Source organism: Tasmannia lanceolata, unplaced genomic scaffold (assembly GCF_043159265.1).
Source record: "Tasmannia lanceolata isolate RefF3 unplaced genomic scaffold, GAP_Taslan_0.1 ptg000037l, whole genome shotgun sequence".
NCBI lineage: Eukaryota > Viridiplantae > Streptophyta > Magnoliopsida > Canellales > Winteraceae > Tasmannia > Tasmannia lanceolata.
In genome coordinates this window covers 57803336-57827551 of record NW_027518714.1, presented here as the reverse complement: position 1 = coordinate 57827551, position 24216 = coordinate 57803336, and the positions used below count along the sequence as shown (strand labels likewise).

The following is a 24216-nucleotide window of genomic DNA, read 5'->3' as shown; positions in this document are numbered from 1 at the left end:
TTTCCTCATTTCTGTGAATCAGTAGGCATAGTCCATGAAACTTCTGCCCCTTATACACCACAACAAAATGGTGTAGCAGAAAGGAAGAATAGGACACTTACTGAAATGATTAATGCTATGCTTGTTAATTCTGGTTTAAATAAAAGTTTTTGGGGTGAAGCCTTACTTACAGCTTGTCACATTTTGAATAGGGTACCAAGTAAGAAATCTGATATAACCCCTTATGAATTGTGGAAGAAAAGGAAACCAAACTTAAGTTACCTTAAAGTTTGGGGTTGTAGATCTATAGTTAAAGTCCCTAAACCTAAGTTAAGGAAATTAGGTGAAAAGGGTATTGAGTGTATCTTTTTGGGATATGCTAGTCACAGTAAGGCCTATAGGTTCTTAGTTATAGAACCCAATGATTTTATAGATGTCAATACCATAATTGAATCTAGAGATGCCTTTTTCTATGAAAATAGGTTTACTTCAATTCCTAAAGAAATTGAACCTACAACTTCTGTAGATCATCATTTAGAATCACAAACAGAAGTTGGTGAACCTAGTGTACAACCTAGTAAAATAAGAAGAAGCTCAAGAGATAGAAGGGATAGGAGTTTTGGCCCTGACTTTGTAACCTACCTGGTAGAAGGGACAAGGGAAAAACTCCAAGGTTCTATCTTGTTAAACTTTAGCATAGAAAGTGACCCTCAAACCTATGGAGAAGCCATAAAGTCACAAGATGCTGCTTTTTGGAAAGAAGCAATTAATGACGAAATGGATTCTATCATGGGTAATAAAACTTGGATTTTGGTTGATCTACCACCTGGGTCTAAACCTATAGGATGTAAATGGATCTTCAAGAAGAAGATCAAAGTAGATGGGACCATAGAAAAGTTTAAGGCAAGGTTAGTTGCCAAAGGGTTTACTCAAAAACCCGGTATTGATTTCTTTGACACATATGCACCTGTTGCTAGGATTTCTACCATTAGAGTGTTGATTGCCCTTGCTTCCATATACAAACTTCACATTCACCAGATGGATGTTAAAACCGCATTCTTAAATGGTGAACTTGATGAAGAAGTGTATATGGAACAACCTGAGGGATTTATTCTGCCAGGCCAAGAGCATAAAGTATGTAAGCTTATCAAATCTTTGTATGGGCTTAAGCAAGCCCCTAAACAATGGCATGAAAGATTTGATAAAGTCTTAGTGTCAAATGGTTATAAGATACATGAGTCAGATAAATGTATATACAGTAAATTTAAGGGTGGCAAAGGTGTTGTTATTTGTTTATATGTTGATGACATATTAATTTTTAGTACCGATATTGAAAGCATTCAAAGTACTAAATCATATCTTTCTCAAAACTTTGATATGAAAGATATGGGTGAAGCTGATGTGATTTTGGGTATTAGAATCATAAGACAGAATAATGGTCTTATTCTAACACAATCACATTATATTGAGAAAGTTCTCAAAAAGTTTAACCATTTTGAATGTTCACCCATTTCAACACCTTTTGACCCAAATATAAAGTTGTATCTTAATACTGGTAGGACTATCTCTCAACTAGGGTATGCTAGTGTAATTGGTAGTCTTATGTATGCTATGACTTGTACTAGGCCAGACATAGCATATGCTGTAGGTAAACTTAGTAGGTTTACCAGTAATCCTAGTTTTTCTCATTGGAATGCAGTCTATAGAGTTTTAAAATATTTAAAGAAAACTATAGACTATGGTTTATGTTATAGTGGGTATCCAACTGTAATAGAAGGATACTCTGATGCTAGTTGGATAACTGAGCGTATAGACCATTTATCAACCAGTGGGTGGATTTTCACCCTTGGTGGGGGAGCAGTCTCCTGGGCCTCTAAGAAACAGACATGCATAACAACTTCAACTATGGAAGCAGAGTTTATAGCTCTGGCAGCATGCTGTAAAGAGGCGGAATGGCTTCGGAATTTGTTATTGGAAATTCCGTTATGGTCTAAACCAATGCCATCGATTTATGTCCATTGTGATAGTCAGGCCACACTATCAAGGGCATATAATCATGTTTATAATGGTAAGTCCAGACATATAGGACTTAGACATAGTGCTATAAGAGAGTTACTTACTAATGGAGTAGTAACTATTGATTTTGTGAGATCGAGCCAAAACTTGGCCGATCCATTCACTAAAGCTCTTGCAAGAGATCTGGTGTGTAAAACATCATTAGGGATGGGGTTAAAGCCATTAACCAATAGTCACCAATGATGGAACATCAACTCAACACTTGAATAAACATCAAGTCTTGAGTTCAATGAGTCCAAGTACATCATATGGAGTGACTGCAAGCACTATAATCTGTATTATTTGCCATCCCAAGGTAAAGTGCTTGGTACCTGTAATGTTTAAAAGGAGAAGGCTGAGTATTTAAACTCTTAATAGGCTTATAACATAGTGTTGGAGTGTTTTAGTTACAGGGGCACTCTTGATAAGCCTACCTATGTGAGTGTGGAAGTGGTGCCGCTTCCTATGAGACCTGGCTAGTCTCTAGAGCGCTCATGAAACCAAGATATAGACACAAGGCCAGTACATGTGTCGGTTTTAGAAATTGCCTAAAGAGGTGAAATCTTGTGTGTGAGACGTATCCGGTTAACCAAATAGAATAGCTAGTTCAAAGATACGTCTACTATGCAATTCTGGTTAACTTTGATATGTCCTCACTAAGTGAAGGTTCAAATCGAGAGATACCTTCATCTATGCATAAGATTTCCAAGCCTGATGAGAAAATTTTCTTTGATTTTGAAAATGGTGGGGGATTGTTAATGATTTTGCATTTTCAAAATCATGTATATTACATGTTTTAGTGTTTTGGAAAATGTTTTATCAAAAGCGTTTGGGAAAAAGAAAAAGTTTTCTTGGAAATATTTGCTTTTACAAAAGGATGTAGAAGTGTAGTTGAAAAAGATAGTTCCACATCGGATGAGAGAAAAGAAAGAGAAGGGCTTATAAAGCACTACCTTTTCTAACTCTTGTTGATTGCACATTGGGTTGAACCCATGGTTGGACCCGCGGGACGGTGCAACGCACCGTTCGCACACGCGCACGCGCGCGCGCGGCGTGGGCAATGGGCTATAGGGCGCATAGTGGCGCTTTATTGGCGCTTTTTTAGGCGCACTTTGCACTTCGCACGTACGCAACGTCGCGAGGAGCGATTGGAGCCTTTAATTTTTCCAGATTTGATCTGCACCGTTGGATCAAGATGAAGATGGACCGGTCGGATGGGTGGGTCAAATGGTTCGCAGGCCCATCAAGCCGAATGGTTCAGTTGGGTTGGGCTTCGGTTCGGGCCTAACGGTGGGCCCGTTTCGGTTCGGGCCTAACGGTCGGCCCAACGGGTCCATGACTCCAACGGTCAAAGGGTGTGATCAAATGGGTTGTGTCCCTTTCCCCAACGGTCATGTGCCAAGGGGGTGCGATCCACACCATAGATGATTGATCTAACGATGACTGGGTTGGAAAGAGGATTTTACTCAAGCCAACAGTCACATCTAGGATCGATCAGGACCGTTCAATATCAATGGGTGCGATCTAACGGTCAGATTTCAAACATTCTGGAAAGGTGCCCTGTAGAGGTGTTTTTCACACTGAAAAGACACCAGATGGTCTATAAAAATGTGCAAACTTCAGTCATTTCAAATAGAAATCGAATTGGCAATTCTGACTGACTTTACACTCTCTTCTACACTCCTACTAAAATCCCCAAGTATTTCTACATACTGTTTTTCTTTTGTTTACTGTTCTAGATACTGTTTTTCTGCAGAAACAGAATCTAGAGATTTCTCTAAGGCTTGAAATTTCGGAAGGGCATTTCGGGTTTGATTCCGCTAGTGCTACGCGTCATCAAACATTAGTAGGGCTTCCCTACTAGGCTTCATTGTATCTTGGAGGCAATTCGCGGATCCCCTTTGCACACTACTAGTGGGGGCGAATCTTGTCTTAAGGAAAGTGATATCACGCCTTGAAGCAACAAGTTTCTGTTTTCTATCATCAACAGTACCCTCAACAAATTTTCCAACAGTTCGCAATACTACAAAAGGTGGTGTTTTAATCACCTTTCTTTAACCACATCTCTCGACCTTTGCCGTCATTTGATCTCCTGAATGGCTGACTTAGCCACCTCAGTTCCTCTTAGAAGGCATCCCTCGGCTTTCAGGGGACTTAGCCTCATCAGCTCCTCTTAGAAGGAATCCCTCGGCTATCGTCCTCTGACAACGGGAGGATCCCTCCTTCGTATCCAAAGCCTCAATGGGTTTATGGACTTCTCTTTTCATATTTAGACGCCGGCCTTTATTACATTCCTTAAGGTCTCTTTTGATGAATAATAGCTTTTTGGAAAAGAGGGTGCTAGCATTCCCCCTGTCGTCTCACCACCACTTGAGAGGTAACTCCTTTATCTCATGTTCCTTCAGCCACTCCCACTTAAAATGGAAAAGAACTAGGTCCCGCGAACCCCTTGCCGACTCAAGCATGATGGGATAGTGACCAGATTCGGTCATCCTTCGTGGAAGGAGAGAGTTGCAATGATCCTTGGGTTATATCACAATATTACAAAAGAAGGTGTTTTTATCACCTTTCTTTAACCGCATATCTTTCACCCTTTTACGCCATTCGATCTCCGGACTTACCCTCCTCAGGTCCTCTTAGAAGGCATCCCTAGGCTATCAGGGGACTTACCCTCCTCAACTCCTCTTAGAAGGCATCCCTCGGCTATTAGGAATCTGACGTGGCATTAGGAAAAGAAATCCAGTAGGTTTCCCGCGCCTGTTCACATGCACATGAACTGTGCAGGAAAAGGTTTCCGGAGAAACTGCTTGCCCACCTTTTTCACTAGTTTTCCCGGGAAAGCAAATCCGACCAAAATAGTGGGATTTTGTTTCTCACACTTGTGAGAAAAGAGACATTTCCACATCATATTTAGCAATTTCCATGTCAGCATTTGACATTTTCTACCTAGGCTTGTTACTTTCTCAGGAAAGCAAGTGAACACCAATTCTGTCTTCTCAAGGAAAACAGAGGCTGCTTTCAAGGGATTTGCTTTCCCGGGAACGGAAGTGAACAGAGCCAAAGTGTCTCAATGGGTTCAATTGGTCGTTCAAATCAATCAACGGTTACGATCATCCAAAATATCTCTAGAACTATGAAAGCGTCTTCGTCACATCACACAAGATAAGGCAACACTTACTCTCCCTCCAAAACCTCACAAGCTCGAACTTTATTAAACCCTTGAAAAGGAAAAAGAAAGAGGGAAAAATAAAGGGAGCAATGACTCTGAGCTTCAACCTAGTTGGGGCTTTCAAAGGACTCTCTCTGATTTCGACCTCTTCTTCTTCTTCGTCTTATTTCAAAGGAGATTTTGGATCGATCAATGTGGGTCCCAAAATTGGGGTTTCGTTTCCTCTGAAATTTCCTCTTACGATTGAATCGGCACATAAGAAAGGAGCAGGAAGCACGAAGAACGGTCGAGATTCGAAAGGGAAGAGGCTTGGTGTCAAGATCTACGGTGATCAGCTCGCTAAGCCTGGGGCGATAATCGTACGGCAACGTGGTACCAAGGTGCTTTTTGGAACCCTAATTTTGGAAATTGGATAAGGTGAGGGTTTTTGGAACCCTAATGTACTTTGTATGCGTTGGAATTATTTTGGGAACGGGAATAAGTTTTTGGAATTGGATAATGTGAGGGATTCTTGGAACCCTAATTTACTTTGTAGGCGGTGGGATTATTTTAGGAACGGGATAAAATTTTGGAAATTGGAACCCTAAATTTTTTTTTTAGAAGGTGAGGGTTTTTTTGGAACCCTAATTTACTATTCAGGTGGTGAATTATTTTGGGAAAGGGATTAAGTTTTTGAAATTGGATAAGGTGAGGGCTTTTTGGACCCCTAATTTAGTTTGTAGGTGGAGGAATTATTTTGGGAACGGGATGAAGTTTTTGAAATTGGATTAGGTGAGGGATTTTCGGAGCCCTAATTTACTATGTAGGTGGTGGAATTATTTTGGGAATGAGATTAAGTTTTGGAAATTGGATAAGGTGAGAGTTTTTGGGAACCCTAATTTACTGTGTAGGCGGTGGGATTATTTTGGGAACGGTATTAAGTTTTTGAAGTTGGATTAAGTTAGAGGGCTTTTTGGAACCCTAATTTACTTTGTAGGAGGGGGAATTATTTTGGTAATGGGATTAAGTTTTTGAAATTGGAAAAGGTGGTTGTTTTTTGGAAACCTAATTTACTTTGTAGGCGGTGGAATTGTCTTGGGAACAGGATTAAGTTTTGGAAATTGGATTAAGTTAGAGGGCTTTTTGGAACCCTAATTTACTTTGTAAGCGAGGGAATTGTTTTGGGAATGGGATTAAGTTTTTGAAATTAGATAAGGTGAGGGTTTTTTGGAAACCTAACTTACTTTGTAGGCGGTGGAATTGTTTTGGGGACGGGATTAAGTTTTGGAAATTGGATATGGAGCTTGAAGTTTGAGAAAATTGTCTGGAGTTTTCATTAGAATGTTGAAATTTGCGTAGTGTGGTTGCCGTTTCTTTTGTTTTGGAGATTCATTTGAATTTTAGGTTTTTCAATTGGATTGTTTTAAATTACTGGATTCCCTGTTCAATGATGGGTTACTTTTTGTAATTTGGATTGGTTGGTATGTTTTGTTCTTTTCTGATTTGATGTCATGGAGTCATAGTTTAATATGTTCCTAGAATCTGAATGTCAGCATTGGAACAGTCTGTTTGATAAATCTGTTCCAGGTTATTATTCTCATTGTTCTAGCTGAATGCTTTTTTATCATGGTAGAAAAACACCTCATTTAGGTACAAATGCATGCTTAATTCAGTTCTTATTATATTTTTGTCTCGAATACTATCCCATGTATACTCATATGCCTCCCTGCGATTACAATATAGGTTCGGAGGGCCTATATCTGTGAGGGCTGCAGGGAGGAGGGGGATTGGGTGCAGACACCCAAAGCATAAAGTGGTGGTATTTCCGTAAGATGGAAATAGCATAGTTTCTTGTTTGGGCGAAACTTCTATTTTAGTATTAGGGGTGAATATAAAGTCTTGGTTGTAGACCTATGATGTGATCATATAATCTTCTCATAGTGGAAGCTCTTTGATCATTTTCATTCGTGGGGGTATGCACCATTGGCGAACCACATGAAAATTCTGTGTTCTCATGTGTTCTTGTTTGATTCCTCCGCTTAATTTGCATTTCCAATTAACCCTAGATTGTCATTTTATCAACAATTTGATATCAGAGCTAGATTGATGTTTGCGATGGCCGTAAAAGGTTCAGATGCGAGGTTCATGGTAGAGAAGTTCAATGTGGAAAATAACTCTAGCTTATGAAAAGTCAAGGTTCGGGGTCTACTAATACAATAGGGATTGCACAAGGCACTGAAAGGGAAGTCGAAAAAGCATGATATTATCAAGGATCTTGATTGAATGATTTCAATGAGTGTGATCTGCTTATGTCTTGCAGATGATCTGCTGTATAATGTCATAAACGAAGAGTTTTCAGAGAAACTCTAGAAGAATCTTGAAGGCCTCCTTGTAAGAAATCACTCACAAACCGACTATATCTCAAGCAATGATTAAACACTGTAGATAAAAGAAGGTATGCCAACCTCTGATTATCTGAATGAGTATAATAAGAATAAATGTCAATTTGCAAGTATTGAAGTTCGGTTTAAAGATGAGAATAAAACCCTATTATTGCTGTCGTCCTGTCTTCTCTTCTTTCGTCATATAAGCATTTCATTACTTCTCTACTCTATGGCAGGGAGAATATAGGTATAGATGACGTTACAACGACCCTTCTCTTAAAAACAAGATGAAGAAAATGATTCTTGATACTGATGTCCAGGCAAAAGGTCATGTTGATCGAGGTAAGAAAAAAGAAAAGGGATCTAGGAGTAGCAAATGATTCATATCGAAGTCTAGATCCTATATGAAGAACATGAACTGTTTTTACTGTCATAAAAAGCAGTACATTAAAAGGAATTGTTGTGAAGACTAAGAAAAAGTAGAAAAGGAAAAGAATACTAAATCCTCTGATGCCATTAAAAAAAAACTATATCCTTTGATGTATCTACTGCAGCTGCAGAGGATAATTTTGGTGATGTTGAAGTGGTCCTTTCTATGTCCACGAGTGGTGATCGTTCTCAGTATGAGTGGATTCTTCCTTCAGTTGCTCTTATTTCATGTCCCATAGGGACCAGTTCATCACCTATGAATGGCGGTGCTATCTTGATAGAAAATAACATGCTCTGTAGATTGTTAGAATAGGGACGATCAAAATCGGGTTGTATGAGGATTGAGCCTCTAGCTCAAACTCGATTGGTCAAGGCTTTGTTCTTCAACCTTGTGGTTGGAGGTTCAATCCCAGCTTACCTACCAAAAAAAAATCAGGTTGTATTTATGGGTCAATATCAAAGCAAGGCACTGCTAATATCAGCTCCCATAAGTAATTAAAATATGCTGTCAAATCCACGAATCTTATTTTTGGGGTTTGCTGATTTTGACAGTCCATACTTGTGTTGGGTTTTAACACTTGTACCTATGCATGCAACATAGTATGCAGTTCCCTTTTGGTAATTTGGTGACTTAAAAAGGATACATACCGTTTCTGGCATTTTATGGTTACATTCCTTGAACCATTTAAAAAAAAAAATGGTTACATTCCTTGAAATTGATATCTAAAAGCCTTCTCTAGCACTCTCTCTCTCTCTCTCTCTCTCTCTCTCTCTCTCTCCAATTTCAAGTGATCTTTTATTCTACAAGCATTAATGATCTTTTATTTTACTAGTATTTTTTTATTTTTTGGTATGTTTTTGTGTTATGTTTTTATTAATTCTTAAATACCAGCAGTCGATACATTATCTATGTATTATTTTGTTATTTTTGGGTATGTTATTGTGTTATGCATTTATAAATTCTTAAATACTAGCATTTGATACGTTATCTATGCATTGCCTATTCATAGAGGATGGCTTAGTTTATATTGACATAACATGCTGCTGATAAATTCCTGAAAAGCCTTTTTGTGAGCCTCAATCCATAAATAATTAGAAGAAAAGATTAAAATAAAACAAAGGAAAGAGAGAAGGAAAAGGTTCTAGAAAACTAGTTTTTATCATATGATATGCATGTTTGCTTTGTTTTTTGAGTTGAAAAGTAGACACGGAATTATTTCCTGGACATCCAAAAGGAACAAATGGAAAAATGAGACTAGATCTTACCAAATGCAGTAATCATTAATAGTGGATATAGCCAACCTTTACCTAATTATTTAAATCAAGGTTGTAAATGACTGCTTTGATCGAGTAGGTAGGAAAATATTGTGGAAAATACATTTTAGATGTAACTTTTTTGAAAGGGAGATCAAAAGGATAGCCGATTAATGGAGATATTGGAGGCTTGCTATATAAAAAAGACTGGAAATGATAAAAGGGTTTGGATCTGGAGCTCGTCTGGGTCTTTCAGCGTCAAGTCATTTCACCACCATATTACACCTGGCCCCTAACCTCGCAATCAGCAAAAGGTTGAAGTATAATTGCTCCTCCTAGGGGAGTAATCATTATGCGTTTAGCTGGACTACCCTCCTTAATAAGATTCTCCTGATGGATCATCTTAGAATTCGTGAAATGATCATTATTGATCATTGTGCCTATCTGTCGAAGCATGAGAAACTGTGGATCACATCTTTATCCATTGCAGGGAAGCGACATAGACCTTGGGCTGGATTCTAAGGAGATTTGGGATGACATGAGGTTTCCCCGCAATGGTTGCTTGGGCTACTAGAGGCATGGTTCTCAACTCATTGGCCAAAAAGGAAGGATTCTATGGAGAGTAGTGCTGCTGGCTACCTTTTGGGTGATACGGAAGGAATGAAATGCCAGAGCCTTTAGGGGATTAAGAAAATGCTCGAGGTTTATGTACACAAAGGTGATAGCACTAACCATATTTCAGATTAAGATACTTCCTAGCTTTAGATTCATTTCATTCCACGATTTATGGAAGGGGTGGAGAGAGATATGTGCCCGTAGAGAGCAGTTATCGTCCACAATCCATCTTGGGAACCTCCGGGCCAAGGTATGATAAAGCTCATTTTTGACAGATCGAGCATTGGCAATCCAGGGCCAGCTGGGGTTTGGTGCTGTTCTTAGGAATGAGAGGGGTCAGAGTAAATGAGCCTTCTCGGGTCCAATTAGAATCACAGATTTAAACGAGGCTGAGGTTAGAGTGCTTCTACAGGGCATGAGGATTGTATAGGGCAGGGGCTCTATTTCGAACTCCAATATGGAGTTGTTGTTGTTTGTTGGTAGTCGTCCTAAGTGTCTGTGGGGCCCGGTGACCAAAGAATGGAGAGGAAACTTTCCCCTAGAAGAAGAATCTTCTTATCTTAGGGGATAGGATCACCCTGATCAATTCCTTTGTCACTTTTTCGATGTCCTTTTGGAGTGATTGCCAAGCTTGATTAGCCCCAAAGTATTTTCTTTTGGAACGACAAAGGGGAGTGCAAGAAATGCCATCCGGTTAGTTGGGAGGAGCTTTGTCATGCTAAGTTGGAGGTGGCCTTGGCATTCATAACCTTACAATGATGGATAGTACTTTGCCTGGGAAGTGGTTGTGTCAGTTGGGTCGGAGGGGCCATCTTTGAGATTAGTGATTGAAGAGAAGTGTGGTTCTAGCTTTCGGTGATGAACCTCCTTGGGAGAGTATAGGTTTTAGGGTATCATGGTTTGGAGTGACATTATGTGTTCTCTTAGCAGTTTTAGAAAGGTGTTCGCTTCTGTGTCAATATTGAAATGCAGATTCGCATGACATTGTTGTGGGTCCAACTCTATGAAAGCTGACTATCTAGGGTTCTAGATACTGGCTATAGAGAGATGGATCAACATGGGTGATTTGTACAATTAACAAGACTGTAAGGTGGTTTGGAAGGTTAAGTTCCATAGGCATTTCATTGATAAAGAGTTGGTCAAAATTGCTGCTTTTATGACGAGTCTGGATTCCATTTCCATTAGAAGACAGGTGATGATAGTCATGTTTGGACTTGGACCTCAGGTGGGAAGTCTTTGGTTCTATCTTTCCATTTTCATTAGAAAACCTTCTTCCCCCTCATGCTAGCACGGTTTGGAGTGTGCATGCACCATATCGTTGAGTGCCTTCCGTTGGGCAGCCTTCTTGGAGAAAATTGACCATCTTTGCAATTGTGAGAGGATCATCATTACTTGTTGCTCAATATGCCTCCCTGCTGTGGAGACCGTGGATAACTTGTTCATCCACTTTAGTTTGGTCCTTCATCTTGGGGGTTTTCAGAGTGAGTTGGGCTCTTCTAGACAATGCAGCCAACCTTTTTAGTGGTGGGCTTTAGCCCCATGGCTTCTCAAAGAAAGAACTCTTGGGAGTTTGTCTCTTTTTGTCTCACCATGGTATATTTGGAATGAAAGGAGCATGACTATTTTCAAGGGTTCTTCTACAGTTGTTTGTAGCATTCGACTGTAGATCTTTTCAGCCATTGTCCTTGGACGGTAAATCTCCCAATATTCAGAGACATTTTGAGTCTTCTTTTGGACGCTTTTGGGAAGAGATTAGGCAGAGCATGATCAGGGAAGATCATCCATCTCCTAGGTGGTCTCATCCTCCCCTTGGCGTTTTGAAGCAGAACCTCGATGCTTACAGCTTGGGGAATTTGTGTCCGGTTAGCACTGGGCTCTTTTTCGTGGTGTGGAGAATGTGGTTAGGTGGGTTTTCTCTAGTCCAATTGGTGAGACAGATTTGAAAGGCAGAAGTTCATGTGCTTTTGAATGGGTTTTGCGTTTTGGACCCATCTCTTCTTGACTCATTGTGGAGGGAGACTCAACACAATCCATTGGGTGAGAAAAGGACCCAGTTCTCCTTGGAGATTCGCCGATTCTATTGAGGAGATTTTGGATACGGTCAAGGTGTATGCAATGTTTTTCGGCATGTCTTGTGGTTGGCTAATAGTGAGGCAGATCTGTTGGCCCGTTCAGGTGTTGATAGAGTTGCATTAGAGGTGTTCTACCATCTCTCCCCATGAGGGGCTTTCTGATGTATTTTCCATTTTCGTCTGGGAGTAGTTCTTGACCATCTTGCTTGAGGGGCTTTGCCCTCTTATTAATATTCACTGTTCAATAAACAAAACAGAAAAAAAAAAAAAAAAACCACTCTCTTTTTCTTCCTTCTCGAAAGGTCTTGGATGGCATGGTGGAAGGGCATTGAGGACAGAAACTAGCTCCACTAGTTAATTAATTGGCCAGAAGAAAGACTGTTCTATGATATGTCTAGTTTCTCATTTAGAAGCATGCATCAGCATCAGTGGTAAACGAAAGACGGTTAGAAACAGTAGCTCTAGGTAATCAAACCTCTAGTTTATGTATATTTTATACTATAGTCTGTGTACAAAAAGTCTAATAATCTTGTAACTATGTTACTTGTTCCTATTTTCTTTCCTTTACTTCTGTTTCTTGTTATTGATCTTTTGTTTATTGACAAATACTTGTTCACTTACAAGACATAGCAAACCACTCTTTTGTCTTAACAAAAGTGGGCTACGAAACGATATCTTCAGTAAGACCCGAGTGGCGATCCCTATCCTTCGCTTTATTGGGCGCCTGAGAGAACGAATGAGAGCATTAAGCCAATAAGCCGGTCCATCCCAAGGGCCGGCAGTCTCAGTGACGGAAAAGCGGCATCGTTGACTCCAGAAAAGTAGGCGAAGGACCGTCGGTCCGTATTTTTAGTTTCTTTTCTTTTTTCTTTTATGAATGGATCTTACTTTTAGTTTCTTTTTCTTTAATAATTAATAATTCTTGATGCTTTCTTTTATTAGTTATGCTTGATGCTTGCTTTTGTTTGTTATTCGTGATGCTTTTTTATTATGTTTTTGCTTATAATTTTCATTTTAATATATCGTGGATGAGATGCCTACTAGATATTATTACATTTATCCAGTGATCCATGGTAGTTCAAAGAGGGCTGCTGCAATTACCGCCAGTATCTATCTCGGTCTCCACTCGATCTTGTTCTGGGATACATTTTTGTTACTACTGTGTTGGTACCTTTTATTCTGTTTGTTTAGAGACGGTCCTATGGGCTTGTGTAAAGCCGCTTGTTGTAGACAGGTTTCTTGAGTCGACCATGACAAACTGTAGGGTTAATTTTCTTGCCTCACACTTAGTTTCAGTTCCAAAATATTCAGGGTGCTCCAACTTCATAATCTCAAATGGTGCATTGTCACATTCTACATAATGTACACAATATGCACACATACTTGTATTATTCATATCTTTTAGCATCCAGTGTTGCAACTTTTTAAATTTGTGATGACATTTCAGTTCCATCCGGGGAACAATGTTGGACTTGGCAAGGACCATACAATCTTCTCCTTGATCGATGGTTTGGTCAAATTTGAGAAATATGGACCAGACAGGAAAAAGGTGAGGCTCTAGAATTGTGGATAATATAGAATTTACTTTTACGTGGCAAGGGCTTTATATGCTCACAAAGTGTGGTCTGCAACTTTGGTGTGGCACAACAGATAAGTGTTTACCCACGTGTTGAACAGCCCGAGAACCCCAATAGTTACAGGGCGAGGAAGAGAGAGAACTTCAGGCTACAGCGTGAACGCCGAAAAGCAAGAAAGGAAGGGCTCGTCTCTCCCCAACTGGTGTTGGCTTCAGCTGAGGTAGTCTCTGAAGGGAATCCGATGTGCTGATAAATTATATTAACAAATTTAATTCGCAAAGGTATCACTACTTCCTTTGATGTTATTATGAGCATGTAAATCAGTGAATACCATACTATTTCAGCTGCTGTATCTCTGTGCATTATATTTTCTTCCATCCTTGCTCAAGGATCTGTCAAAGCTTTAACATGTCCAATATTATGCGAAACTGTCGCTCAATAGCTGATATTTTCACCCCTATCTTTATTTTAAACTTCTCCAATTGAATGTTGAAATTCCAAACAAGCTGTATGGAAGTTGAACTTTGAAATCGTGAGGTATCTATAGCAAATGAAGGTCCAACCATCAGTTTCTTGGTTTATCAAGGAATGGTACTAGGTGTTACCGTGACTCTCGTTCACTGTCTGCTTTGTTTTAACTGAAACATAGCCTGTGAAAGTTAGGGTTTACAAAAAAAGGGTATTTGCATTGTTTGGGTGGTTAGGTGTTATTTCATTTCTGATCAAATAGCCCAGAGGAGTCTAAGCATAGAAAATGAAGGTTTAAGAGATGACCCACAGCCTGAACTCCAAGTGAGGAGACACCACAACAGGGGGCTTGACTTTATATTTATGAGGGAAGGCTTAAGTTCATGATGAATTTGGCTGTCCTCCTGGTGGGGAAAAGCTTGTGACAGATTGCATTAGGATACTTTTCCTTCTACTTCAGTTAGGGACTTTGATAGTTGTAGCAAAGTCACAAATATTGTTCTTGGGAATTTCTTGGCAAATGACAATCTCGGGATTTTTTTTTTCGGGTTTATATCTGGGAAAAAGATAAAATATAACTATTTAAAAATATATAATTTAAGAAAAAAAAAAATACCCTAAAAATATTTTGATAGTAATGAAAAAATTGCTATATTTTTTAAAATCTCAAAGTTTGTTTCGGGATTTTGTCAATTTTATCAAAATGTCGCCATTAAATTGTGATATTTTGAAAAATATTGGAGATATTTGTGACAGATTTTTAGGTGTACATATAGGTCTTGTGAGGCTCTACTGCGTATGACCGCACACATTTATGCAAGTCTAAGAAATTGTCCTAGACAATTTACAGGTGATCAATTTTTACAGGAAGTAAATATTTTTGTGAAAACTTTGATCTAAGGTTGGATGGAAACACAAAATACCAGAGGAACCAAACAAGCACATGGATCCAGAAGATTAGAGATTTATACGGTTCGTCACATTTTGTGACTATATTAATAGGTGAAAACGGTCCTTGTACTATGGTCTATAACCAAGAACATATATGATATCCAAACCCTAATTACAGTAAAAAAAATTCACCCAAACACAAAAATTTGTGATTTTTATATTTATGAAAATACTCCCATTATTCTGTATTGAGGGTGCTGCTTTAGATCTCCAGCCCTTTGACTGGTATTACAGAGGCGAATATACTCTTATATTTATGAAAATTCTCTAACTCAGAGCTGTCTACCTCAGAAAAATTGTAGAAAAAGTCATTGATGGAGCATAACTCATATACAGGTTACTTCATATAGCAAAACTCTTACTAGTACATTCAACACTTCATCAGTAATTAGTGTTCATTGGTATGTTTAGTGCAACACTTACTAATTCAGGGAATTTACCCATTTTATTTATCTTGTTTTTCTTCTCATATCTTCCTCTCTATGACCACACTTTGTAATTTCCTTGTCTTTTTACACTTTTTTCTTTTTTACCTTCCCTCATATAGTTGATTCTAATCTGGTACAATGTGGTAAATTTCTGCAAGATCTGGACCTTTCATCTAATATAATATCGGATAGCTGAAAATTCATATTGTCTGGAGGTTCTTAAATCCCTTAATGGAGAACTTTTGACTACTACAAATGGATGATTGAAAACTAAAACTAACAGTCAGTTTGGACGGTTATGATTGTCCGATGAGACTATGGTTCAGGCGTACCATAATGGAGACTCTTGATCTTGTACACGTCGTGGCACATAAACTGGATTAGTGTGGACAAAAAATGAGTGTAAGCCTTGTATATTGACCTAAAGATAGCTGTAATCTCATTTTCTTTTTCAATTGAAAGGTGATTTAATCTCTGTGTAATCTCATCTACTCTTTACCTAAAACTCTATTGAGAAAAAAATACTCTCTAACACAAACTATTTTTAATACCCTATTTGTGAGAAGATGGCTGATAAAATTTAGGACCTTGAATTTAGGTTTTGTTACTCTGAATCCTATTCATTTTTAGCAAAAGCTCAATCTGACTTGACCTGACTTGTCCCTCTCCTTGCAATTGGATCCCTCGTTCAGGTTTACAAATGGATTGTCGCAAATAGGAAATCTGGCTTATAAGTGTCGATTTAAAAATTATTTTGAATAAGATGATTTTGACGGAAATCTATTTTCATCTTGTATCATCTTACACTATAATTTAACAAATGACCAAACAAGCCACAAGACTAAGAGAGCCCATCTCAACAACATATGCTTTCTTTCTGAAATGGGCTAACTTAAAAATTCCTAAGTAAATCTATTCCTAAGAATTTGTTCTAATAATAAATTTGGGTTAATTGGGTTTCTATTTGTATCACTTTTCAGCAAATTGACAAAATTCGTGACTTTACTATGAGTTCTAACCTCTACCAAGCCTTATCTGTGTATCCCCACCCAAACTCTATTGCCCTTGGCAGGGATCCTGTCCTATTGCCACTGTCACGTCTCCATCTCCATCTGCCTCTTCATGTGGGCCAAAATCATTCCCTATTATTCGTCAATTTGTCATTTATTGGCTGAACATGACTGTTGCCTTGGGCCCATAAAAGTACTTGGTTTCTGAACACTCCTTCATGGGTGGTTTTTGTTCATGCAAGGAAATACACTATAAATGGGCAATATGGGTTTATTGTCACTTCTCTTTTGATTGGTTTAGGTGATGTTCAGAGTTCAGACATCTTCACGTGGTGGTGGTGGTGAAATAATGGCAGGGCAGAAGATTTTAGGTTTTGTTGGGTCATGATTCTACAAAACTTTCCCTGATAATTGATCTTAATACGACTTTTTAGGCTAATAGATATATTTCTTTTTGGCTATGGCCTATGACTATGATTGAGGGGTATTAAAGGAGCTTTTTTTGTGCAACAATGGCAATCTGCTTGTGTGGTGCTGAGTCAGCTGAGTGCTGAGAATCTTTCTATGTTTCATGGATGGGTGATTTGAATTCAAGATGGTTGTTTGTACTCGTAACAGTTTGTAACCCATCAACTTCGTATCTACGAATAAGAGGAAACACTAGCCTCTCACTTATATATGTGTATGCCAACCATTCATACCTGGGCCCCACATTCATAGATACAGCCCAGACTCCCTATCTAGTAGACCCCACCCTCCCATGGTGATGAAATTCCACTAACCAGACAGCCCTTGCTGTTGCTAAGGGGCTGTTTGGATGTAGAGAAATTTTTACCATGGAAGTTGAGTTTTATATTGAATGTTTTTCCATGGGAAAATTTCCATCATTTTTCCCTAGATCCAAATGGGTCCCTAAGGCCATGAAAGTTTTTTCCATGGAATATTGGTTTATCTTAACCCTCGGATCTGTAGAGGTTCCAATTATGTGCAGTCCCTCCGCAGATGGGAGGGGTTAGGTTCATCCTGTGGAGGTGATCTACGTCGCACAGCCTATTCACCATGTGGCCCATGAAATGAGTGGTTTGGATTATCCTTGAAAGTGGCCCCCGCTGTACTTTCAGAAAAACATTTGATCGCACCGCACTCCCCATATAAAATCTCTTTCTGAGCTTTAGATTTTATGTGATGTGTGTGTGTGTGTGAATGAAGTTCAAAATTTTTCACTAAGTACAGTGGGACCGACTTCTTAGGATGATCCAAATTGCTCATTTGATGGGCTACAATGTAAATAAGGCATACACATAAATTATCTCCTGAAAAGAAGCTGCACACTATTGAATGTCTACAGATCACAGGGTTAGGATCATTCCATGGAGATTATCTATGGGTACGGCCTATATATGTTGTGGCCCAACAAATGAACAGTCAGGATCACCCTTCAAAGTGGGCCCTACTTTACTTTTCGAAAATTATTGGACTTCACGGGCATTCACCCTGTAAAATCTCTATTATTACTCTCTTTATCATGGGGTTTTCATATCATGAATGCGTGTGAGGTCCTGTATTTTACAAAAAAAGTATAGTAGGGCTCACTTTAAAGGAAGATCCAAACTATTAGAGTATCATATTATAAATCTGACCGTTGAATCACGGGAGGATTAGATTAGGTGGTAGTTTGTTAGATGAGGTGATTAGGATAACCATTCTCCAAATCTTATCTTTAATTATCTCCTTGTGTTAATCTGTATGTGCTTATTTAAGCACTTTTGCTTGCGAATGAAAGTATCTGAGAATAGTGAAAATCCAGATTTAGTAGGGTATCAGAGCCAAAGGTTTCGATTTCATAGCAAAAATCCACATGCGGTGGTCGGCCCAAAGAGGGACTTCATGTGCCACGTGTTTGCCAAGTGGGCCTCATGCGCGCGGGGGAGTGTTAAAGTATCAAAGATAAATAACGCCTTTCTCCAACAGCTTAAGCTTTTGGAGAAGTTGGTTAGTTAACACAAACCGTTCATTTTTTGGGCCACAAGATAATTAGGTTGCACCCCATAGATCATCTCCATAGAATGATCCTAACCCTCCCATATATAGAGGGGCCCTCTATCTACGGTGTCCAGCCTATTTATCCTGTGCCCAATAAATGAACAGTCTGGATTATTTTTGGAAGTGGGTCCCATTCTACTTTTCGAAAAAATACTGTAGTACACGCCCACAAACCATATATAAAATCTCCTTTTTTCCATCAAGGGACAAGTTCTTGACATATGACCGACCAAAAAAAAAAAGTTGTTGACTTATTTGAGAATATTTGCCTTGACTACGCTATTGCAACTTCTACTACTACTACTACTACTACTACTGCTGTCTCTCCTATTTCTAATTAGACTCCGTATGTGAATTGTCCTATTTCCAAGTCTATCAGTGGTGTCTTGTCCGTGCACTCTTTAGTTTGTGTCTTCTTACGTTTATATAGTTTTGCGATGTGGAAGTCAGGTAGGACGCACCAAGGCACTCCATTCTTTCAATAATGACTCTCTTCTCTTAGCTTTACCCTTCTCCCCATGACCTACTAAATGGCATTCCTCAAAAACTAATCTGCCTTTCTCCTTTTCTTGATCACCTATGTTGTTGTTGTATGCTAGAGCTGGTTAATGATCAGTTTTTTCTTCTTCTTTAGCATCCATTTGGTCACCTTACCTCCCCCATCTTACGTATTTTTCATTGCATGCCAAATTTAGCCGAGTAGATTTAATTTGCTTCTCTTGTGACACGTGCACAAGAAGACAAAGAAGGCATGAAACCTCCCCCACAAAAGCTAAAAATCACTTTGAAATGGTCAATTTCACCACCTTCTTTATTCTCTAAAGTGGTGGATCCCGTTTTAGAAGTGTATTCCATTTCTTAAACTGTTTTGGAGAAGTCACAGGTGGGAATAGTTGAGCAGTAGCTCTCACTATATATCTCAAATTTGGGATAACCAATTAAAGAAATTAGGTAAATAAAAAGAAAATGGAAAAATACTTAGACCCTTATTCATGCAATCCACGGAGGATGTTTAAGATATTTGTGTTATTAGGTCGGTCCTATCATGCTCTCATGTACTTATCAATAGCAATTAGGGCTGCAAACGAACTGGATCACGACCGTGTTTGAGATCGGCTCATTAAAAGCTCGGTTCAGGCTCATTCGTTTACTAAATGAACTGAATCTGAGCCCAAAAATTAGGCTCGTAAAAAAAGAGAGCAGAACTCGAGCTTTGTATAGCTCGGCTTGGACAAGCTCGTGATCTTTTTAGGCTTAGTTCATAAATAAGCCGAGCCAAGCCGAGCTTTAAAGCTCGGATTATGTTCGTTGAATGACATGGCTTTTTTGCTTTGATGATACTACGGAGATTGGATATACTTCAAATGTAATTATTGAAAAGTGATATTTTGGGCGTTATTAATATATTATCCTTTTGACTTGCAAGTTGCAATTTTCAATTAATTAATGTTAATGGTATTTGTTTGATATCATGTTACTGGAATGTGTTTGGAGTTGTAAATTCTCAAGCCTGAACTTGATAACGAGCTTAAGCTCGGTTCGTTCCATTTGATGAGCCACGCCAAGCCTGGCTCGAGCTTGGTTGAATATTTTATGAGCCGAGTTCGAGCCCTATAGTATTAAGCTCGTCACGTACCCGAGCCGAGCCGAACTCAAACCTTTGTTCAAACTAAGCGAACCGAGCTCGAACGCCCCAAAGCTCGGCTCTGCTCGGCTCATTTGCAGCCATTAGCAATCTTGATTAATCTACGGGACCAATCTATCATTTATCTTTACAAACATACTTATCATCAGTCCCAAACAAAAGCTGTTTTGCGAGTTCAGTAGTCTACTTGTTTGAAAAACTAAAAAAGTGGGCCCCTTTTCAATGGGCCCACGATCCAAGCACTGTTTGTTAAGGTCATCTGATTTGTCATTTGTTGCAGGGGCCCACTAATGGAATGTTCAAACCATAGAATAATGAAGTGTCTAACCATTGTGTAGAGCCTAGAATGAGGTATCTCTTGTCGTGCACGACTGGTTTCTTATTTTGTCCACCGATGAGGTATCCCTTGTCGTGCACGACTGGGTGCATATGATAATAACAATATGCAGATTGATTGAGAACTATCGAGTGTTCATATTAGTCTAGGATAGATTGAGAGGGGGATGGCTAGGATGTTTTCTCTAGTAGAAGGGACCCAAATTTGTTAAAGAAGGGATTCATTCTAGCAGTTTAAAGGTTAATAATGAGTCCACGTATCCTATCTTTATTATGTGTGCTCGTTAGTGTATGTTTGAGCATGGTGGAGTCCCTGCCTTTAATTTACATTTAAGAGGGAAGAAAAGTGTCAACACCATAGAAAGCCATTTCAAGTGTGTGTGTGTGTGTGAGCAGCCACCTCAAATGAATTGAATGAATAAGAAAAAAATCTGTAGAAAAGTGAGCATGTGTGTGGCTGCTCTCAGATGCAACAGCCAGCCGTGAAATGCCTTTCTGCGATGGTCCCTAGCAAATCCCAAATTATGATACTCGGCCGCCATGGAAAATCTTTCTTTCGACGTAAAATTTATTTGTATGTTCATTTTTATAACACAAAACAAATTTTACGCCCATTTTTATGTCGAAAGAAACGGAGCCTTTGGAAAAAAAATTTCATTAATATTTTTTTCTCAAAAGTTATCAAGGGTGCAACCTAATCGCATAACCCAACTTGATCTGATATAATTTGCACCCCAGCTCCGTTTGGTTGCTGGGTTTTTTTTTTTTTTCCTAGGATTTATGTGGGTAAATGTAGGAGACAAAAGAGGGGACAAGCATTAATTAGAGAAATATATTATGATGAGTGGAGAGAGAAGGTAGAAAGAGAAAGAGAGACCACCATTTTCAAGACAAGATTTTGTTGATGTCACCAAGAAAAAGCTGATGTGACCATCACCAAGAAAAAGCTGATGTGACCACTAAATATTCTCCCACATAAATCCTAGGAAAAAAAAACCCAGCAATTGGTTAACAATTTTATGAAGGGAAGAGTTTTAAAGCTAACAAAAAAAATTTGATAAAAAATGTCGGATTTCCCGATTGCCTCAACCCGAACCTGACCCGAATTCGACTCGGGTTGGACAACCCAAGCCCGAACTCAACTGACCCGACCCGACTTCTTTTCAGGTTGAATCCGACGGGTTTGGGTTGAACCCGACCCGAGTTGCACTCCGAGTTAGTAGTACGCGGGGCGAGGGACACCAGGCTTAGACGTCCTCAGATGCGCTCCTGCATGTGGGACACTTGTAATGAAGGATGAAGATCTTGCCAAGTCATTTTATTGGGCCCGGATGAATTTATCGTGCGGTTCTCATATCAAGAAATTTTTACCCCTGTACAGCATGTGAATATGTGATGTGAAATCATAAATTACCGGTAGCCCTTTGGTAGAGAAATAAAAGTGAAATGATATATATCTTCCCCAATTTCTTCCAGCCACTCCTTTTGTTCTAGTGTAAAAGTAAAACCAACAGACACAAATACACTAGAGAGGGGTGGTACCGGAAGCAAAGAGGGCAAATATAAATCACTTCCCAAAGGAAGGAAAAATCCAAAAACCTGAAAACCGCCATGCTTAGCTTGCGGCGCAACCACCAACCTCACTCGCACGTGCCAAGTAACCAACCTCACTCGCGCGTGCCAAGAATAAAATTCCACGTCATGATGATGAGGCGGAAAAATGACCTTAGATCTCAATGGCCCAGAAAGGAAGAGAGACGAGGCAGTGAAAGTAAGAAGGAAAAAAAAAAAAACAGAGTGCGGGAGAAAACATTATCTCGTCTGCAACTCAATCCATAAGAAAATGGGAGAGGTAGATGATAAAGATCTCTCTAATCTCTCTCTAATCTCTTCATCTTACTTCTTTTCTATATAGATGGAATGATTTTTTTGTATTTTTTTTCGTATTTATGTGTTCTGATGAGTTTAGGAGGAGAAAAAACCAGAAGAAAAGAAGGTAGAGGAGAAGAAAGTAGAAGAGAAGAAGGAAGAAGAGGTGAAAAAACCAGAAGAAGAGAAGGAGAAGAAAGAGGAGAAAGCAGAGGAAGTGAAGGAATCTCCGCCGGAGGAGATCGTGCTCAGAGTTTACATGCATTGTGAGGGATGTGCAAAGAAAGTGAAGAGAAGCTTAAAAGGATTTGAAGGTTAGGGTTTCGAAACAAAAAAAAAAAGATCAATTTTTTTTTCTTCTAAATCTCATTCTTTTACAGGTGTGGAAAGCGTGGAGACTGATTGTAAGACGCATAAGGTTGTTGTGAAGGGGAAAAGCGCAGATCCGTTGAAAGTTCAAGAGAGAGTTCAGAGAAAAAGCCATAGGAAGGTTGAGCTCCTCTCGCCGATTCCTAAACCTGAGGATGTGAAGAAGGTCGAGGAAGAGAAAGAGAAACCAAAACCTGAAGAGAAAAAAGAGGTTTTTTTTTCCATCAGATCTCTTATTCTGTATACTTCCTTCTCTTCATTTCTAAATTTCTCTCTGTTTCTCAGCCTCCTGTAATTATTGTGGTATTGAAAGTCTACATGCATTGCGAAGCTTGCGCTCAGGAAATCAAGAAAAGGATACAGAAAATGAAAGGTAAATTCATTCTCCGTTCATTCATAAATCTCTTTCTGTCATAATCAAACGAAATACAGTTCAATCAGAGCTAAATTTCTCTAGAATTTGAAACATATTTCTTCAAAATCGATTTTTTAATTGATTATTTATTACTATTTCTTCGTTTTTTAAAACCTTTATGTCAGAATCGAAGGGAATTTAGTTGAATCATAGATCAATTTCTCTCAGATCTCTTCAAAATTGATATTTTAATTGATTATTATTATTATTATTATTCCTTTTTGTTAGGGGTAATTTCGGCAGATCCAGATCTGAAAAGCTCTCTGGTAACGGTAAAAGGAACAATGGATCCTACGAATTTGGTGGAGTACGTGTACAAGAGGACTGGAAAACAGGCAGTGATTTTGAAACAGGAGACGGAGAAAAAAGAGGAAGAGAAAGTGAAGGAAGAAAAGGAGGAGAAAAAAGAAGAGAAGAAGGAAGAGGAGGAGAAAAAAGAAGAGAAAAAGGAAGGAGGAGAAGAGGTAAAAGGAGGGGAAGAGGAAACAAAAGGTACGGAGTTGAAGAAGAACGAGTTCTACTACTATCCTAAATACGATATGGAATACGTATATCCTCAAAACGTTTATCCTCAAAACGTATATCCTCAGAATATATATCCTCACAACGTATATGCTCCTCAGATTTTCAGTGACGAGAATCCGAACGCATGTTCGGTCATGTAAAACACATGAATAAGACAAACTTATGGAATAAAAAAAAGAGAATTGGGCAAATATGTAAATTCCTTTTCTCATCTACTTCTCTCTGTCCTATATGCGTACATGTATTTCTTTCTATTGGTATAAATGTACGGATAGAACTGTGGAATAATGAGTGTACTTTTATTATTATTATTATTATTATTATATTATAATTTTAAATTTCCATTTTATTCTCTTTATTAGTTTAGTGGCAGTGGTGAAATGAAATCAAGTAGGCTGTTTGTTCGGTGAATTTCTTATTTTAGAAACTATTTTTATTATAGGAAAATAGATAAAGAGAAATGATATATAGTCTCCCCTTATTTTAACTTGGGACAGCCTCCTCTAGTGTACTATCCACTAGAGGTCCCAAGTAAAAGAAAAAAAAAGAGACTAGAGGTGGCTGTCAGATGTAAAAAAGAAATGCGGCGAATAAATTACTTCCCATTAGAAAAACTTAAAATGATTAAACTTGGGAAAATTCTC

At 38.8% G+C, this 24216-nt stretch overlaps 2 protein-coding genes across 2 annotated transcripts; both read left to right on the top strand.

The window, feature by feature from the left end:
• The first annotated feature begins 5198 nt into the window (after window positions 1-5198).
• On the top strand, window positions 5199-13986 carry RPL27 (ribosomal protein large subunit 27). The gene is made up of 3 exons (XM_077371707.1): window positions 5199-5583; window positions 13384-13485; window positions 13587-13986. The coding sequence occupies exons 1-3, from the start codon at window positions 5293-5295 to the stop codon at window positions 13761-13763; spliced, it is 570 nt and encodes a 189-aa protein (XP_077227822.1). The 5' UTR covers window positions 5199-5292; the 3' UTR covers window positions 13764-13986.
• Window positions 13987-22096: 8110 nt separating this feature from the next.
• Window positions 22097-23916, top strand: LOC143860987 (heavy metal-associated isoprenylated plant protein 8-like). The gene is made up of 5 exons (XM_077371860.1): window positions 22097-22246; window positions 22364-22577; window positions 22644-22843; window positions 22918-23005; window positions 23276-23916. Exons 1-5 carry the CDS (start codon window positions 22115-22117, stop codon window positions 23710-23712), a joined length of 1071 nt encoding a protein of 356 aa, XP_077227975.1. The 5' UTR covers window positions 22097-22114; the 3' UTR covers window positions 23713-23916.
• The last annotated feature ends 300 nt before the right edge of the window (window positions 23917-24216 follow it).

What these genes read in the sequence shown, in the direction of transcription:
- RPL27 (XM_077371707.1), top strand. Translation starts at nt 5,293, where the DNA reads ATGACTCTGAGCTTCAACCTAGTTGGGGCTTTCAAAGGACTCTCTCTG. An exon ending in TACGGCAACGTGGTACCAAG is followed by an intron (nt 5,584 to 13,383) that starts GTGCTTTTTGGA and finishes ATGACATTTCAG; the next exon opens with TTCCATCCGGGGAACAATGT. An exon ending in ATGGACCAGACAGGAAAAAG is followed by an intron (nt 13,486 to 13,586) that starts GTGAGGCTCTAG and finishes GTGGCACAACAG; the next exon opens with ATAAGTGTTTACCCACGTGT.
- LOC143860987 (XM_077371860.1), top strand. Translation starts at nt 22,115, where the DNA reads ATGACCTTAGATCTCAATGGCCCAGAAAGGAAGAGAGACGAGGCAGTG. An exon ending in TCCATAAGAAAATGGGAGAG is followed by an intron (nt 22,247 to 22,363) that starts GTAGATGATAAA and finishes TGATGAGTTTAG; the next exon opens with GAGGAGAAAAAACCAGAAGA. An exon ending in AAGCTTAAAAGGATTTGAAG is followed by an intron (nt 22,578 to 22,643) that starts GTTAGGGTTTCG and finishes ATTCTTTTACAG; the next exon opens with GTGTGGAAAGCGTGGAGACT.